The sequence below is a fragment of the Antechinus flavipes genome, chromosome 2 (genome assembly GCF_016432865.1).
Source record: "Antechinus flavipes isolate AdamAnt ecotype Samford, QLD, Australia chromosome 2, AdamAnt_v2, whole genome shotgun sequence".
NCBI classification, from domain to species: domain Eukaryota; kingdom Metazoa; phylum Chordata; class Mammalia; order Dasyuromorphia; family Dasyuridae; genus Antechinus; species Antechinus flavipes.
Window position 1 is genome coordinate 133,331,476 of NC_067399.1, and position 16,923 is coordinate 133,348,398.

The 16,923-nt window shown below is 34.1% G+C and overlaps 1 protein-coding gene and 1 long non-coding RNA gene across 3 annotated transcripts in view; one reads left to right on the plus strand and one right to left on the minus strand.

Moving 5' to 3' along the window:
• Positions 1-16,923, minus strand: part of LOC127548256 (uncharacterized) — a 191,294-nt gene that overhangs the window by 160,115 nt on the left and 14,256 nt on the right. The window lies entirely within an intron of this gene.
• Positions 1-16,923, plus strand: part of IDO2 (indoleamine 2,3-dioxygenase 2) — an 80,781-nt gene that overhangs the window by 43,198 nt on the left and 20,660 nt on the right. For both annotated transcript variants that reach the window (XM_051975567.1, XM_051975566.1), the window contains exons 5-7: positions 4,741-4,755; positions 5,798-5,897; positions 16,241-16,358. In XM_051975567.1, coding sequence (XP_051831527.1) covers positions 4,741-4,755; positions 5,798-5,897; positions 16,241-16,358 — 233 coding nt within the window. The remainder of the gene's footprint in view (positions 1-4,740; positions 4,756-5,797; positions 5,898-16,240; positions 16,359-16,923) is intronic.

The window sequence follows — 16,923 nt, forward strand, 5'->3', positions numbered from 1 at the left end:
ATTTAAAGAACAATTAACTCCAATATTATATAAACTATTTGAAAAAATAGGGAATGAAGGAGTTCTACTAAATTCCTTTTATGACACAGACATGGTATTGATTCCTAAACCAGGTAGGTTGAAAACAGAGAAATAAAATTATAGACCACCTCCCTAATGAATATTGATGGAAAAATCTTAAATAAAATATTAGCAAAAAGATTAAAGAAAATCATTCTCAGGATAATACACCATGACCAAGTAGGATTTATACCAGGAATGCAAGAGTTGTTCAATATTAGGAAAATTATTAGCATAATTGACTATATCAATAACCAAATTAACAAAAACCATATGATCATCGCAATAGATACAGAAAAAGCATTTGATAAAATCTAACATCCATTCCTATTAAAAACACTTGAGGGTATAAGAATAAATGAACTTTTCCTTAAAATAGTCAGTAGCATCTATTTGAAACTGTCAGTAATCATCATATATAATGGGGATAAACTGGAATCATTCCCAATAAGATCAAGAGTGAAACAAGGTTGTCCACTATCAACATTACCATTCAATATTGTATTAGAAACGCTAGCTTCGGCAATAAGAGTTGAGAAAGAGATTAAAGGAATTAGAATCGATAATGAGGAAATCAAATTATCCCCCTTTGCAGATGATATGATGGTATACTTAGAGAACCCCAGAGAGTCTACTAAAAAGCTATTAGAAATAATCCACAACTTTAGCAAATTGCAGGATACAAAATAAATCCACATAAATCATCAGCATTCTTATATAACACTAACAAAATCCAACAACTAGTGATACAAAGAGAAATTCCATTTAAAATAACTGCCTATAATATAAAATATTTGGGAATCTATCTTCTAAGGGAAAGTCAGGAACTATATGAGCAAAACTACCAAAACTTTTCACACAAATAAAGTCAGATCTAAGCAATAGGAAAAATATTAAGTGCTCTTGGATAAGTCAAGCGAATATAATAAAGATGACAATACTACCTAATCTAATCTATTTATTTAATGCTATACTAATCAGACTCCCAAAAAAACTATTTTAATGACCTAGAGAAAAATAGCAACAAAATTCTTCTGGAAGAACAAAAGGCCAAGACTTTCAAGGGAACTAATGAAATAAAATCAAATGAAGGTGGCCTAGCTGTACCAAATTAAAACTATATTATAAAGCAGTGGTCACCAAAACCATTTGGTTTTGGCTAAGAAATAGACTAGTTGATCAATGGAATAGATTAGGTTTACAGGATAGAATGGTCAATAACTATAATAATCTAGTGTTTGACAAACCCAAAGACCCCAACTTTTGGGATAAGAATTCACTGTTTGACAAAAACTGCTGGGAAAATTGGAAATTAGTATGGCAGAAACTAGGCATTGACCCACACTTAATAGCATACACCAAAATAAGGTCAAAATGGGTTCATAATCTAGGCATAAAGAATGAGATTATAAATAAATTAGAAGAACATAGGATAGTTTACTTCTTAGACCTGTGGAGGAGGAAGGAATTTGTGACCAAAGAAGAACTAGAGATCATCATTGATCACAAAATAGAAAATTTTGATTATATCAAGTTAGAAAGTTTTTGTACAAACAAAATGAATACAGACAAGATTAGAAGGGAAGTAATAAATTGGGAAAAGATTTTTACAGTCAAAGCTTCTGATCAAGCAGAACCTATGTATTCCAAAATACATAGAGAATTGACTCTAATTTATAAGAAATCAAGCCATTCTTCAATTGATAAATGATCAAAGGATATGAACAGATAATTTTTGGATGAAGAAATGGAAACTATTTCTAGCCATATGAAAAGATGTTCCAAATCATTATTGATCAGAGAAATGCAAATTAAGACAACTCTGAGATACCACTACACATTTTTCAGATTGGCTAGAATGACAAGAAGAGATAATGATGAATGTTGAAGGGTATGTTGGAAAACTGGGACACTAATACATTGTTGGTGGAATTGTGAATGCATCCAGCCATTCTGGAGAGCAATTTGGAACTATGTTCAAAAAGTTATCAAACTGCATACTCTTTGATGTAGCAGTGTTTCTACTGGGCTTATCTCCCAAAGAGATCTTAAAGAAGGGAAAGGAACCCATATGCAAAATGTTTGTGGCAGTCCTTTTCATAGTGGCTAGAAACTGGAAATTGAATGGATGCCCATCAGTTGGAGAATGGCTGAATAAGTTGTGGTATATGAATGTTATGGAATATTATTGTTCTGTAAGAAATGCCCAGCAAGATGATTTCAGAGAGGCCTGGAGAAACTTATATGAACTGATGCTGAGTGAAATGAGCAGAACCAGGAGATCAATATACACTTCAACAATAAGACTATATGATGATCAATTCTGATGGATGTGGCTCTCTTCAACAATGCGATGAACCAAATCAGTTCCAGTTGTTCAATAATGAAGAAAACCAGCTACAACCAACAAAAGAACTGTAGGAAATGAGTGTGGACCACAATATAACATTTCCACTCCTTTTGTTTTTCTCCACTTATATTTTTGTTTTCCTTCTCGGGATATTTTTACCTTATTTCTAAATCAGATTTTTCTTGTGCAGCAAGATAACTGTATGAATATGTATACATATATTGTATTTAACATATACTTTAATATATTTAACATATATTGTTCTATCTGAAATCTAGGGGAGGGGATGAAGAGAAGGCGGGGAAAGTTGGAACAGAATATTTTGCAAAAGTCAATGCTAAAAATTACCCATGCATATATCTTGTAAATAAAAAGTTATAATAAAAAAATAAATCTAATTGCCCTTTCTAGTGAGGGTACTACTGACCTCTATTGCCAGGTCTTGTTAATTCTGCCTCCATAATTTTCATCCTTTTTTCTTCCTCTTTCCCCCAAACATGAGATTGCCATATATATTCATCTCTATTCACATTCAAATCCTCATTTCCATTATTTTAATATACTTCTAATTGCTCTCCATGTTCCAGGTCTTTCCCTTCCTCAGTTCATCTTCCACAAAACATTTAAGATAAATCCTCGTAAGGATCAAGTATGACCATTATTCCTCTGCTCAAAAGTTTTTTATGACTCCTGATTGAGTCTAGCATAAAATTACAGTCTCTTCATTGTATTTCAGATTTTCCACAATCTGCCTCCCTCCTACCTTTTCAGCCTAATTGTTTTCCTTTTATTTATTTTGTATTCTAGGCATACTGTCTAGGTAGCTTATTTAGAACTCAATTTGATACTATATTCATACATAAAACACTCTTAATTCCATGAGAAAAGTATTGCTTCAACTAAAAGAAATTATTTCATTCCCTGTAGGATGCCATATTAATGCTAATCACCAGGTGGCAGACAAGGCTTGAGCAAAAACCACTTCTGTCCAAGCCTTGTTTTCAGAATCCATCATTTAGAGTTTAGAAGATGCATTAATTCCATTTTTAAAAAGCTCCTAAAACTTGTTTCCTCATCCATTTGAGTAGAGCATATTCCTTAAGTCCTCAGCTTGCTCATTTTGGTGACAGTAAGCTTCAGCTTCCTGGATCCTGTCTACAAGAGACTTCAGCAGGTGGAAATCTCTTGAAGCACCTGCCAGGAAATTGGCTCCATGACTTTTCCTAAAAAGGAGACACGTTAACTCCTGCTTAGCACTTGGATAGACCAACTGATATTACTCAGTTCCTATGATCTATCTACTCATTCACTCTGCCTCAGTTATAGAGATCATACCCTCAATCTTGCTACATTTGCAAATGTTTCACTTTCATGTTCATAAGCTCTTATATAACTTTATCTGATCATAATATTTTATCTTTCCATCTTTATGATTTACAACACATAATCATACTCTGCATACTAATGCATTTTCTCTACCTGCTCCACTATTAAACTTTTTCTTAAGTCATCACTCCTGAACTGATTATACTTTCTTCCCTTTCTTATATTAGTTCTTTGGGGAAGTTAGCAAAATCCAACCTTGGACTATTTTGTTGCTAGAAGAAATCACATAATCTTGTTGATTAGGCCCACTACAAATTAACTTCAGCAACCCAGTTCTTTTATACCTCCTTATTCATCTCTGCAGAGTGCCTCCCTTCACATTTTTCACAGAAGAGGATTGACAAGAAGCCATTTGCCAGGAACTCTGTCTCCTTCCTTTTTCCTCCATCTCACTTCATTGAGATATCTTACTCCTCTATTTTTCCTTTGTTGTTCCTCCTTAGTTTTTGAATAGGAGGTTTGACATATGAGGTGACGGCTTGAATGTGAATTGGATTTAAGTGAATCAGAGTCAAAGATGAAAAGATGTGTTTTCTCTTTGACAAGGTTGACCTCTGTGTGTGTGCATTTGATTCTACCTCCTTCCATTTGCTCTAGCAGATTAGCTCTACTATGATCCTTTCTACCTCTATATCTCCATTTCTGCCTCTCTTTATTTCTGTCTGTATCTATCTCAATCTGCTTTCCCCCTCTGCTTGTCTCTGTCTTTCTCTGTCTCTCTGTTTTTATCATTCTCCCTCACCTTTTGTAGAGGCTCTTTCCCCAGCTCACTTGAATCTAGGCACTAGCCAAACTCTATAAAATTGAATCACTGTAAATATGTGAGTATTTGAGAGAGAGAGCAGGAATGGGTATATTTGGTTTCTGCATTACATGTTTCTTAAATTAAATTCCTCATATTTTCTTTCCTTATAATTTGTGATCAATACCTGAAACTTGGATAGACCTCTGGAAATCAGGTAATTACCTTACTATACATTTCTATTTCTATGCTCTACTTAACAGTTTACAAAGCATTTTGTCATCCATTATATTTTTTTGATTTTCATGATGACCTGGTAGAATTTTAGCATTAGGCGCTCTTATTCCTGTTTTATAGCTGAGAAAACTTTTTAGCAATAAGAGGGAGGTAGTCATATAAAATTTTACCATAATGTATTGTGTTTGGATCTGGATGCCCCAGTTTAACAAGGATACTGACAAGTTTGAAAGTGACCAGAGGTAAGCAACTCAGATTGGTGAAGGACCTTGAGTTTCTGTCAAATAAATCCTGTTTGAAGAAAGGCTAGATGTTTAGCCTGGTGAAGAGAAATGGAGTTGAATGATTGTCCTGTGGAAGAGTGATTGGGTTGACTTTGGTGTCCCCAGCAAATGAGACTAGAAACAATGTCACAAATTAAAATCTTAAATTAAAACAATAACAAGTATATAGAAAAAACTTTCCAATAAACTATTCAAAAGTGGAATGGATTTCTTCAGAAGCTAATAGTTTGGACCTCAGTGACCATTTGTCATCATTACAATATTATTTTTAGAGGCAACTTGGTGAATAGATTTCAGAATCTGGAGTCAAGGAGCCTGAATCCAAATCTAGCCTCAGACATTCACCACCCCCGTGACCTTTAACAAATAACTTAACCACTGCCTGCCTCAGTTTCTTCATTTGTAAAATGAAGGTGACAATAGCACTTATTTTCCAGGGTTGTAATGAGTATGAAATAATATAATATTTGTTAAATTGCTTTACAATACTTAGAGAATTATGTAAATGTTGGAATTCTTTGGAATAGAATAACAATTAGGAATAATTATATTATTTTTGGTGAAAGGCTTAGATAACCATGGGGGTTCCTTCCAATTCAAAATTCAGAGATTCTGTGCTTCTGCATAATCTTGAGAAGGAGAAGAAGTGTCAGACTCTGGGGAAGAAGAGAAAGGGGGAAAAAGAAGGTGCATGGCTCTCTGAGCATGTGTTTGTTTTTTTTTTTTTTTTCTTTTAAGGAACCTGGACATCATTGTCTCACTTCCTGGAGGTGAGAGTCTGAAGGGCTTTATCCTGGTGACTCTTTTGGTGGAAAAGGCAGCAGTGCCTGGGATTAAGGTATTTCCCCACCTAGAACCTCATTCCATCTGTATATGTCAGTCTGGTAGCTTCTTTTAGCTCTAATCCCTGACATCTACAGTTTGCTTTTCCACCAGCTTCCAGCAGTTACTTATTTCCACTTAGAGAAGCAAGGCCTAACTCCCAAGTGATTTTGTCTTCCACTGAACTAAAGCACTTAAACTCGTGATGTCAGAGCTGGAAGGGACTTTAGGATGCAAAGTGCTATACAGGGTATTATGGCTGGAAAGGATTTACAACATAGGATATTAAAAGAGAGAACAAAGAATAATAAAGATAGATGGGTTCTTTGAAATTAAGTTAACCTTAATTTTACAAGGAGTGAGAGGTGTGAGGTGGTATTTCAGAGTTGTTTTAATTTGCGTATCTCTAATTAATAGAGATATAGCGCATTTTTCTCATATGACTATAGATGGCTTAACTTTGTCATCTGAAAATTTTCTGTTCATATCCTTTGAACATTTGTCATTGGGGACTGACTTTATTTTTAAACCTATGATTAAAAGTTATGATTTGCCCCCGTCAGCCCTGCTGTATATTGTTTTCGATGGCTAATTCTTTTTTTTTGGAAGGTATGGTCAAGGGATATAAATAATGGAGCTAGTTTGAACTGATTATTAAATTTTTGGCGTGAACATTTACATGTCATAAAATACTATAAACCAGGGTTTGATTCGCTGTTTTCTTAATTTTCTAGACTTAAAAATGGATAAAATGTTTATTATGAAGATTAAGCTTAAAACTATATCATGCATTTTCAGGGAACTGATTGTTAAACTTTTGCTGGGACACCTCTGTGGATTAGCTAATTTATCTTTCTAGATTTTAAGTTCCTTGAGGTCAGAAACTACATCTTATACTTTCTTGCATTCTCCTTATTTCCTAGAACAATGCCTTCTATGTAACAGATACTCATAAACTTTTGTGGATTGAGAAGCAAAAATTGGTCTTAGTTTGACTTGGAATAGGAGTAGGACGGATGTGATTGTGGGGTAGAAGTATGAAAACTAGGATTGACTTAAAATGATTTGAATGTAAGTTCTGTTTACAGCTTCTGTGATTTGGGGTAATCATTCAATCTCTTGGCTACTTTCATCAATAAATTTAAGGTATCCTAAGCATGTTCTTAGCAAATATAGTTCGCCCCTGAGGACTTTCCTCAAAAACCTCACAAATAGTTTGATGTAATATAATAATCCTTCTTTTTGTATAGAGCATTAGAGTTGACAGAGACCCTGTCAGATAAAATAAACTTTTTCTATTTTCACCACTTTATAGATAAGAAAGCAGATCTAGAGATGTAAAGGTTTATGTTGCCACCTAGTGGTAAATCTGAGAATATATTCAAATCTGAGACTATATTCTGAGTCTTCTGACCAGTAATGGCACTCCTAAATTTTTTTGTTTGGACTTTTGAATTTTTGTTTGGATTTAATGAAGCTTTTCCTAATCCTCTTGGCTGTTAGTATTCCCCCAATATTATTTACTTATTGTTTTTATTGGTATATAATTAATTATATTACTGTATGGGAACTTCCCCATTAGATTGTAAAATCCTTCAGGGTAGAGATTTTTCACCCCAGACTTTGTATCTTCAGCATCTAATCCAGAGCCTGGCCCATAGCAGGAGCTATAAGTGCTTGTTTATTGAATGATTTAAACATTAATATTTATGTATGTTCTACTTGACTAGGGATTTGACTATTTTTTTTTTCACTTAACAGTATTTTCCCCTAATTGCATGTAAAGAAAGTCCTCAACAATCATTTTGTAAGATTTTGGGTTCTATTTTACATAGTATCAGCAATACTGTGTGATGATCAACTATGATAGACTTAACTCTTCTCAGCAATACAATGATCCAAGACCATCTCTAAATATTTAAGATTAAAAATGCCATCCACATCCAGAAAAAGAACTGGGGAGTTTGATTGAAGATTGAAGCACACCATTTTCACTTTTTAAAAAAAAATTGTCTTTTTATTTTTCTTGGTTTTTCCATTTTATTCTGATTTTTCTTTTACAACATGAGAAATATGGAAATATGTTTAATGTCATTGTATATGTATAAATTGAATTGTCTGTTGTTTTGGGGGAAGGGAGGGAAGGGAAGGAGAAAATTTTGAAACTCAAAATCTTACAAAAATGTTGATCATAAAAAATGGAAAAGGACCCACATGTACAAAAATATTATGGCCCTCCTTTGCACAGCAGCAATTTGATATGGGGTTATACATATGCTATCATGTAAAAGATATTTCTGTATGACTGATACTGTGTACGATGTTTTCCTATTCTGCTCACTTTACTCAGCATTAGTACATATAAGTTTTCTGAGTTTTTCTGGAATACACTTGCCATCATTTCTTATAGAACAATAGTATTCCATCACATTCATATACTACAATTTGATTAGTCATTCCCCAGTTGATGGGTATATTCCCAATTTCCAATTCCTTGCCAAACATAAAAAAGGCCGCTTCAACATTTTTGTACATGTAGGTTCTTTCCCTTTTTTTTCATGATCTCTTTGGGATACAGATCTAATGGTAGTAACTCCAGATCAAACAATATGTACTTTTTGTCCTTTGTGTGTAGTTCCAAATTATTCTCCAGAATGGTTGGATCAGTTTACAATTCTACCAACAGTTCATTAGGGGACACTATCCATTCACTTATTGTGCAGTATTTTGTAGTAGCTGGTTAGGTACCCTAGCCAGCTACTAGACTGAAACTTCATGAGAGTAGGGTGGGCATCTTATTTCATCTTTATATCCTCCTACAGCTTAACACAGGGTTTGAACCTAGTAGGTATTTAATAGATGCTAAAGTTGAATGACAGTAGGGTAGAGTCAAGTTGGCAGAGAACAGTAAACAATATAGCTGAGATCCAACCACAAAACTCCTCTACACAAATCTAGAAAATGCATGAGACAAAATCCTTAAATTTCATATTTCAAGAAATGTTAGACTTGCTCAGATCTGTTCAAACTAGAGATTAAAGTAAAAATAGAAAGGATCTACCAGTAACCTTCTGAAAGAAATTCCAAAATGAAAACCCTAGAAACATTATAGCCAAAAATTCAGAGCTTTCAAATCAAAGGAAAAAAATATTGTAAATAGAAATAAAAAATTCAAGTACTGAGAAACCATGTAGAAACATATTCTTTGGCAGTCACCACTCTTAAGATCAAAGGTTTTTCAGAAGCGAAGGATATAAGTTTACAGAGACAAAAATGTTAACCAATAAAATGGAGTATAATGATACAGGGAAAATGTGGATTTGTAATGAAATAGAGGACTTCTAAGCATTCCTGATGAGAAGACCAAGCTTTAGAAACTTTCAAGTTCAAACACAGGAACAAAGGAAAGCATAAAAAAAGTGTAGATGAATGAACAATGATAATGGACTAAACAAGAATGAACCTCTTAAAATCAAATATGGGGAGATGATACATATGTTCCCGCTGAGCTCTGTAATCATCAAGGATCAAAGAATCCAATTTTATGGGGAGTGATTCAGTTATGCCTTAATCATTTAAGAGAAGGATGGAAAGAAGGAAGAAGAGGAATAAATTGGATGGGTAAAGGAAGAGAAGAGAAAGGAGAGTTAGAGGAAATGATCTCATATAATTAGATTGCACAAGTTTGACACCTATATAAGCAAAGTGTTGGGGAGCAGTTTATACTTCAACTTTATTCTCATATACAGAGTTAAGAAGGGAAATATTTTTCATACAATAGGGAAATTGGAAGGAAAGGAGAAGAAAGGAGGGGGAAGTAAAAGGAGGATAGATTAAAGAAATATACTAATCCTAAGCAAAAAAAATTCTAAGAATATATAAAAATATTTATAGGTTTTTTCAGGTGGAAAAATTGAGAATCTGAAGGACATTGGAAAAATCAGTTGGGAAAAAAAAAGAAAAATAAGTTGGGGAATGGAAGGACAAGTTATGGAATATAAATGTAATGGAATACTACTGTGTTATAAGAAATGATGAAGGGATAGCTTCAGAGGAAACCTGAAAATTTATATGAATTGATGAAGAATGAAATAAATAAAACCAGGTGAATAATGTATACAATGACATTAATTTGCTAAAGATAAACTGAAAAAATTAGGAAATCTTTTCAATATAATGACATACCAGATAGAGAACTAATGATAAAACATGCTGATAAAGGGAGAGACAGATGCAGAGTGCTAAATGAGACAAATATGTGTATGTATGTATGTATGTATTTTATATATTTTATATGCATATAAAGTATATTATATATAATATATGATTTACATGTAATATAGAGATTACATACATATATGTACACATGCATATGACATAAACATGCCCAATGTGGATATTTATTTTGATAGACTATCCTTGTTTGTAATAGTTTGCTTTTCATTAGTTCTTAAATTCATGGGTGGGGTGGAGTTTCAGACAGAAGGTGAGAAGATTTTTCTGATTTAAAAAAATATATAATTTTTAAAAAGTTTAAATGACAGAGACAAACTGTTTCCCTAATGCAGTTTAACAGGTATATATTGCCTACCTACTTTGCACCATGACAAACTCTGTCATGTATATAAAGTTTAAGAAAAGATCCTTGGCCTCAGGAAGCTCACCAGAAAGGCAAAGAGACATAAAAGATGCTGAAGTGGACATCACTATACTATGGGTCTGATTCTCTCATTCATTAACAGGTCATCTTTGGGCAAACTAAGGAAACTCTATCCACCACTCATGATGACCATCTGCTCTGCATTTTCTTGTCTTGGAGACTTGCTTGAAGCATTTAGAAGTTCAGTGACAGGACCAGGGTCACACAGTCAAATAATAATGTATATGCATGAAGTAGGGCTTGAATCTAGGTCATTTTTTTTTTTCTGAGACTAGCTCTTTATCCATCACAACATGCTACTTTTCTGGATATGACATTAACCTTCAAATAACTGAAAGATACCATTATATGGAGGAGTTATTAGGTTTAGACTGTCTGGCACCAGATCATTAAGAGAAGAAGAATGAAAGAAATTTTCAGAAAGCTAAATTTTATCTTTATACAAGGAAAAGATGCCATAAAAATTACTACTATCCCAAAGTAGAGAATTTCAAATTCCAAAAGGAATCAGGAGATTCCCTTTCCCTGAAGATCTTTAAGCCAAAGCTGGATGGTCACTTATTGATGATACTAAATATCAATCAATAAAAGATTGATTATCTTATCAATCATTGATATATATAAAGAGAAATATTCAAATATGGATTAAATTATTTTTTAAAATATTTTATTTTATTTAATTTAATAATAACTTTATATTGACAGAATCCATCTAGGGTAATTTTTTTTACAACATTATCCCTTGCACTCGTTTCTGTTCCGATTTTTCCCCTCCCTCCCTCCACCCCCTCCCCTAGATGGTAAGCAGTCCTATATAAGTTAGATATGTTGCAGTATATCCTAGATACAGTATATGTTTGCAGAACCGAACAGTTCTCTTGTTGCACAGGGAGAATTGGATTCAGAAGGTAAAAATAACCCGGGAAGAAAAACAAAAATGCAAATAGTTCACATTCATTTCCCAGTGTTTTTAATTTGGGTGTAGCTGCTTCTGTCCATCATTTATCAATTGAAACTCAGGTCTCTTTGTCAAAGAAATCCACTTCCATCAAAATATGTCCTCATACAATATCGTTGTCGAAGTGTATAATGATCTCCTCCTCATTTCACTTAGCATCAGTTCATGTAAGTCTCTCCAAGCCTCTCTGTATTCATCCTGCTGGTCATTTCTTACAGAACAATAATATTCCATAACGTTCATATACCACAATTTACCCAGCCATTCTCCAACTGATGGGCATCCATTCAATTTCCAGTTTCTAGCCACTACAAACAGGGCTGCCACAAACATTTTGGCACATACAGGTCCCTTTCCCTTCTTTGGTAGCTCTTTGGGGTATAAGCCCAGTAGAAACACTGCTGGATCAAAGGGTATGCACAATTTGATAACTTTTTGGGCATAATTCCAGATTGCTCTCCAGAATGGTTGGATTCGTTCACAACTCCACCAACAATGCATCAGTGTCCCAGTTTTCCCGCATCCCCTCCAACATTCATCATTATTTTTTCCTGTCATCTTAGCCAATCTGACAGGTGTGTAGTGATATCTCAGAGTTGTCTTAATTTGCATTTCTCTGATCAATAGTGATTTGGAACACTTTCATATGAGTGGAAATAGTTTCAATTTCATCATCTGAAAATTGTCTGTTCATATCTTTTGACCCTTTATCAATTGGAGAATGGCTTGATTTCTTATAAATTTGAGTCAGTTCTCTATATATTTTGGAAATGAGGCCTTTATCAGAACTTTTAACTGTGAAGATGTTTTCCCAGTTTGTTGCTTCCCTTCTAATCTTGTTTGCATTCGTTCTGTTTGTACAAAGGCTTTTTAATTTGATATAATCAAAATTTTCTATTTTGTGATCAGTAATGGTCTCTAGTTCATCTTTGGTCACAAATTTCTTTCTCCTCCACAAGTCTGAGAGATAAACTATCCTATGTTCCTCTAATTTATTTATAATCTCATTCTTTATGCCTAGATCATGGACCCATTTTGATCTTATCTTGGTATATGGTGTTAAGTGTGGGTCAATGCCTAATTTCTGCCATACTAATTTCCAGTTATCCCAGCAGTTTTTATCAAATAATGAATTCTTATCCCAAAAATTAGGATCTTTGGGTTTGTCAAACACTAGATTGCTATAGTTGACTATTCTGTCTTGTGAACCTAACGTTTTCCACTGATCAACTAATCTATTTCTTAGCCAATACCAAATGGTTTTGGTGACTGCTGCTTTATAATATAATTTTAGATCAGGTACAGCTAGGCCACCTTCATTTGATTTTTTTTTTTCATTAATTCCCTTGAGATTCTCGACTTTTTATTGTTCCATATGAATTTTGTTGTTATTTTTTCTAGATCATTAAAATATTTTCTTGGAAGTCTGATTGGTATAGCACTAAATAAATAGATTAGTTTAGGGAGTATTGTCATCTTTATTATATTCGCTTGGCCTAAGATATGGATTAAATTAGATGAACTCTGAGATCCCATTCAGATCTGATTCCTTCCCTAATTCTAGGTAGTGTTTGCAAAGACTGTCTAAGGATAGATGTGAAACACCCCTCCTCCCTTCCAATATACCCTGAAATAGTCAAAGAATAAAACAAAGCACAAGGGGGTTAAGTAAAGCAGTCAGTAACATATTAGGAAACCTGTGAATTTGAAAAAAAAAAACCAGCTACATCTGAAGCATATTCTCTGTGTAAATCATGAGCTGAATCTGAGCTGAAGTTTTCTCATGAGTAAAATATGGGAGATTGGATTAAATAGATATTGTTGAAGGTTCCTTTTAGCTCTCAACCTATGTTGTTGAAAAGTGACTGAGTGACAGAATGCATAGGATAACTTATAACTTTTATATAGATCACTCATTCATTTCCTCCTATATTAGACTTATATAAATCCAAAGTTCTGCCTGTAATTCCATTTTAATTAGTTATTTTTTTTAATCCTGACTGAAGCTTCTCTAATAAATGGTTAACACTGAAAACAGAATTTGAAATCATTCTCTATTGACCTTTTCCCCCCTTTCATAGGAATTTGGGTCTATAATTATCTCCACTTTCCCTGATTTCTTCTTGATCTTTATCAGGGCAACTACAGATTTTAGGCACCTTAAGGTACTATTCTGTATGCAGCATTTCAAATACACAACGTATATTTATGCATATATACTCATATATACAAATAATACAAATGTATATACATATATACTCATATATATATATATATATACATACATATATTTACACATAGACCCATGTATATTAGATGGATGCATATATACCACATATAGCATCTTATGTATGCATATACTTATATCTGCACATATACATCTATATATGTTCTCCTTCCCGCCTTCTCTCTTTCTCTGTCTCTCTATCTCTCTGTCTTCTTTCTCATCATCAGTAGCTCCCAGGTTCTGGACTGATAAAAACTTGAGTTCACTCTTTGAGGCAACCCCTGCTCTCCTTTATTTTCTGTTTGACTCTTTTTATCGCTTCCTTGGGCAGGTAAGCAATGCAGCAGATAGAATGCTGATCCTGATGTCAGGAAGACCTGAGTTCAAATCTGACCTCAGATACTTACTAGTTGTATGATCCTGGGCAAGTCACTTAATTCTGTTTGCCTCAATTGACTCATCTGTAAAATGAACCAAAGAAGGAAATGACAAACCATCTTTGTGAAGAAAACCACAAAAGGGGTCAGAGTCAGACATACTTGAAAAAAGATTAAACAATAACAAAATCACTACCAAGGGTTTCTTTTGGGGTCCTTGGAATCAAACTCAAATATAGTTTGTATCTAGGCCTCTACAAGTAGGGGTAAAAGAGTCTCCAGTTCTCCTACAATATTCAAAGTAATGAAGGATACCAGGTAAGGATAACTTTTATATCACTCCCATAGAACTTAAAGAAAACATAAATGATTCATTATCACCTATGTGTTATTTAATTTTTTTGTTCCTGTAAGTCCCATATTCTCCCTAAGATATTCCCTCAGTAACAAAATACTGCCTTGTGATTTAGAGTAGCCTGCCTTGGAAAGGGAAATAAAAATGGATTATGCAGAAGAGATTGTAATTATCCTCACCCCTATCCCCAGTCAACTTTTTTTTTTTGAATTCCATTATTATCCAAGGAACTCACAGAGGCTTCCAGCCTTATGCTACTTCTCTAAGGTCTTGGATCCTTCCCAGAAAGAAAATGAACTTTGGATTTCTAAAGAGGAAAGCCTTTCCTCATTGATACCCACACTGTCCTAATAAAGCATGGAAATTACAGAGAATAGTCCAAGAATGAGATAAGAATTCTAGAATTAGTTGGTTTAAACCCCTTATTTTATAACTGAGAAAATAGAAGTGTAGGAGGTGAAGAAACGTGCACACTGTCATACAAGTAGCATTTATTAGAAGTAAGATTTGAATTCAGGTCCTCTCACTCCAGAGTGAGTATTTTCACTCAGTATTCTTTATGCTATTCTGCCTTTTTTCCTTATTTTGTGCTCTTACTCTTTGCATCCATTCCTTGCTGCTCTTCTTGGAATGAAACCACATGCTTGATCTTCTTATTCCCAAGAAGCTGGTGTTGCTCGAGACATATGAGTCTATGCATACATATGTATGCTATATGTGGTATATATGCTTGAGACAAAATCCATAAAAGTAGTTTTAGTGAGGAGAGTAACTAACCATTGAATAAATAAAGAGAGGCTCCTCCTGTAGAAGATGGCACTTGAATTGAGCATAGACATTTTACAATTCTATTTAATAATAACAGATTATATAATATAATCTATATCATATAGCATAATTTATGTTACATGTATTATTATGTATATGTGTATATTTATATATATGTTTATGGGCAAATGTTCTCAGTTCTATTTTCTCAGTTATAAAATAAGGGGATTGAATCTCATCCTAGAACTCTTATCTCACTCTTGGACTACTTCTATTATTTTCATTATTTTTTAGGACAATTAGGGGTACTAATGGGAAAAGGCTTTCCTCTTTAGCAATCCAAAATTCATTTTCTTTCTGGGAAGGATCAAGACGTTAGAAAAAGGCCCTTAGAGAAGGTCCTGTTGCAGCCCAAAGATGGCTCAATGGAGCACCTACAAAGTTCCTAATGGCAGATTTAAACGTTTATATTTGAAAGGGTTTCTGATCTTAGTCATGGAAAGGCAGAAGGCATAGATAATAATATTGAGAAAGAATAGCCATGGATATGGGAGCCTCATCTCAAAGAGGCTGGAAATTCTTAAACTCCAGGCTTTTGGCAGAAGGAGAAAAGATTTCCTGGAGGGTGCCAGCTGTCTGGAAGGACCTAGGCTTCTAAAAAGTGACAGGATAATGCTCCAGCAGGGCCAGATTCTCAGAGAGAAGATGTTCTATACATCATTTCTTTCCCTGCAATGGCTTCCTGCAATTACTAAGCTAGAAGTACTTGATCAGAGACTGGGAGCCTAGGCCTTTTAATTCAAGTTCATGCTGCCAGATGCCTCTCAGAAATATCCTCATTGTAGATGGGCTACCAGTGGGTTTGCAGGGATGCTTTGATGCAGATGCAGGATGAATTTCAGCATCTAACGAAGATACAAGGCAGACTAACAGATGGAGAGGATGCTATTGGAGGCCTCAGCAACTCTATCCCAAACCCTCAAGATTTGTCCTTTGCCACCATCTGTCCCTTAGGCGTTGACTCAAGCCATAAATGCAGTCCTTCAGTCCAGTGAAGATGAGCTACTCCAGGCCTTGAAGCAAATGAGAACATCCATTATCGAGATGATCAAAGCTTTGAGACAAATGCATGGTATGTGAATGCTCAATTTTGAGTTCATTGAAGATCCCAAATTTTGTCAAGTAGGAATGACTACTTGAAAAAATATTTATGATAAATAATAGAGTCAGGGCTAGCAAAATAGTGAGGTAAGTGAAATGTGGCCTTGGCTTATAGTCTTTCTCTCTGCCCTGGTCCTCATATTGAATGTGTCTGTCCTGGATTCTCTTTCCAAATACCTTATTTATATCATACAAACAACTACTATTTCAATAGCATTTCAAGATATGGAAACATTTTCCTTATAAAAATCTGTAACATGAGTCATGTAAGCATTATTATTCATGTTTTAAAGGTAAGGAAACTGGCTTTCAGAGAAATTAAATGAATTATCTAAAATTATGTGACTAATTGTCAGAATTTGAACCCAGATCTTGACTTCAAGATCAATTATTTTTATACTATACTATTTAACTGTGATAATCATAATCATCCCTAAGAAAATAAGATGGGGATGAGAGAAAGGTATGATTCTTCCTTTGGGATATTTATATTTTTATAGGAGATGTTTACTAATTAGTAATCATGCTAAAAGTAT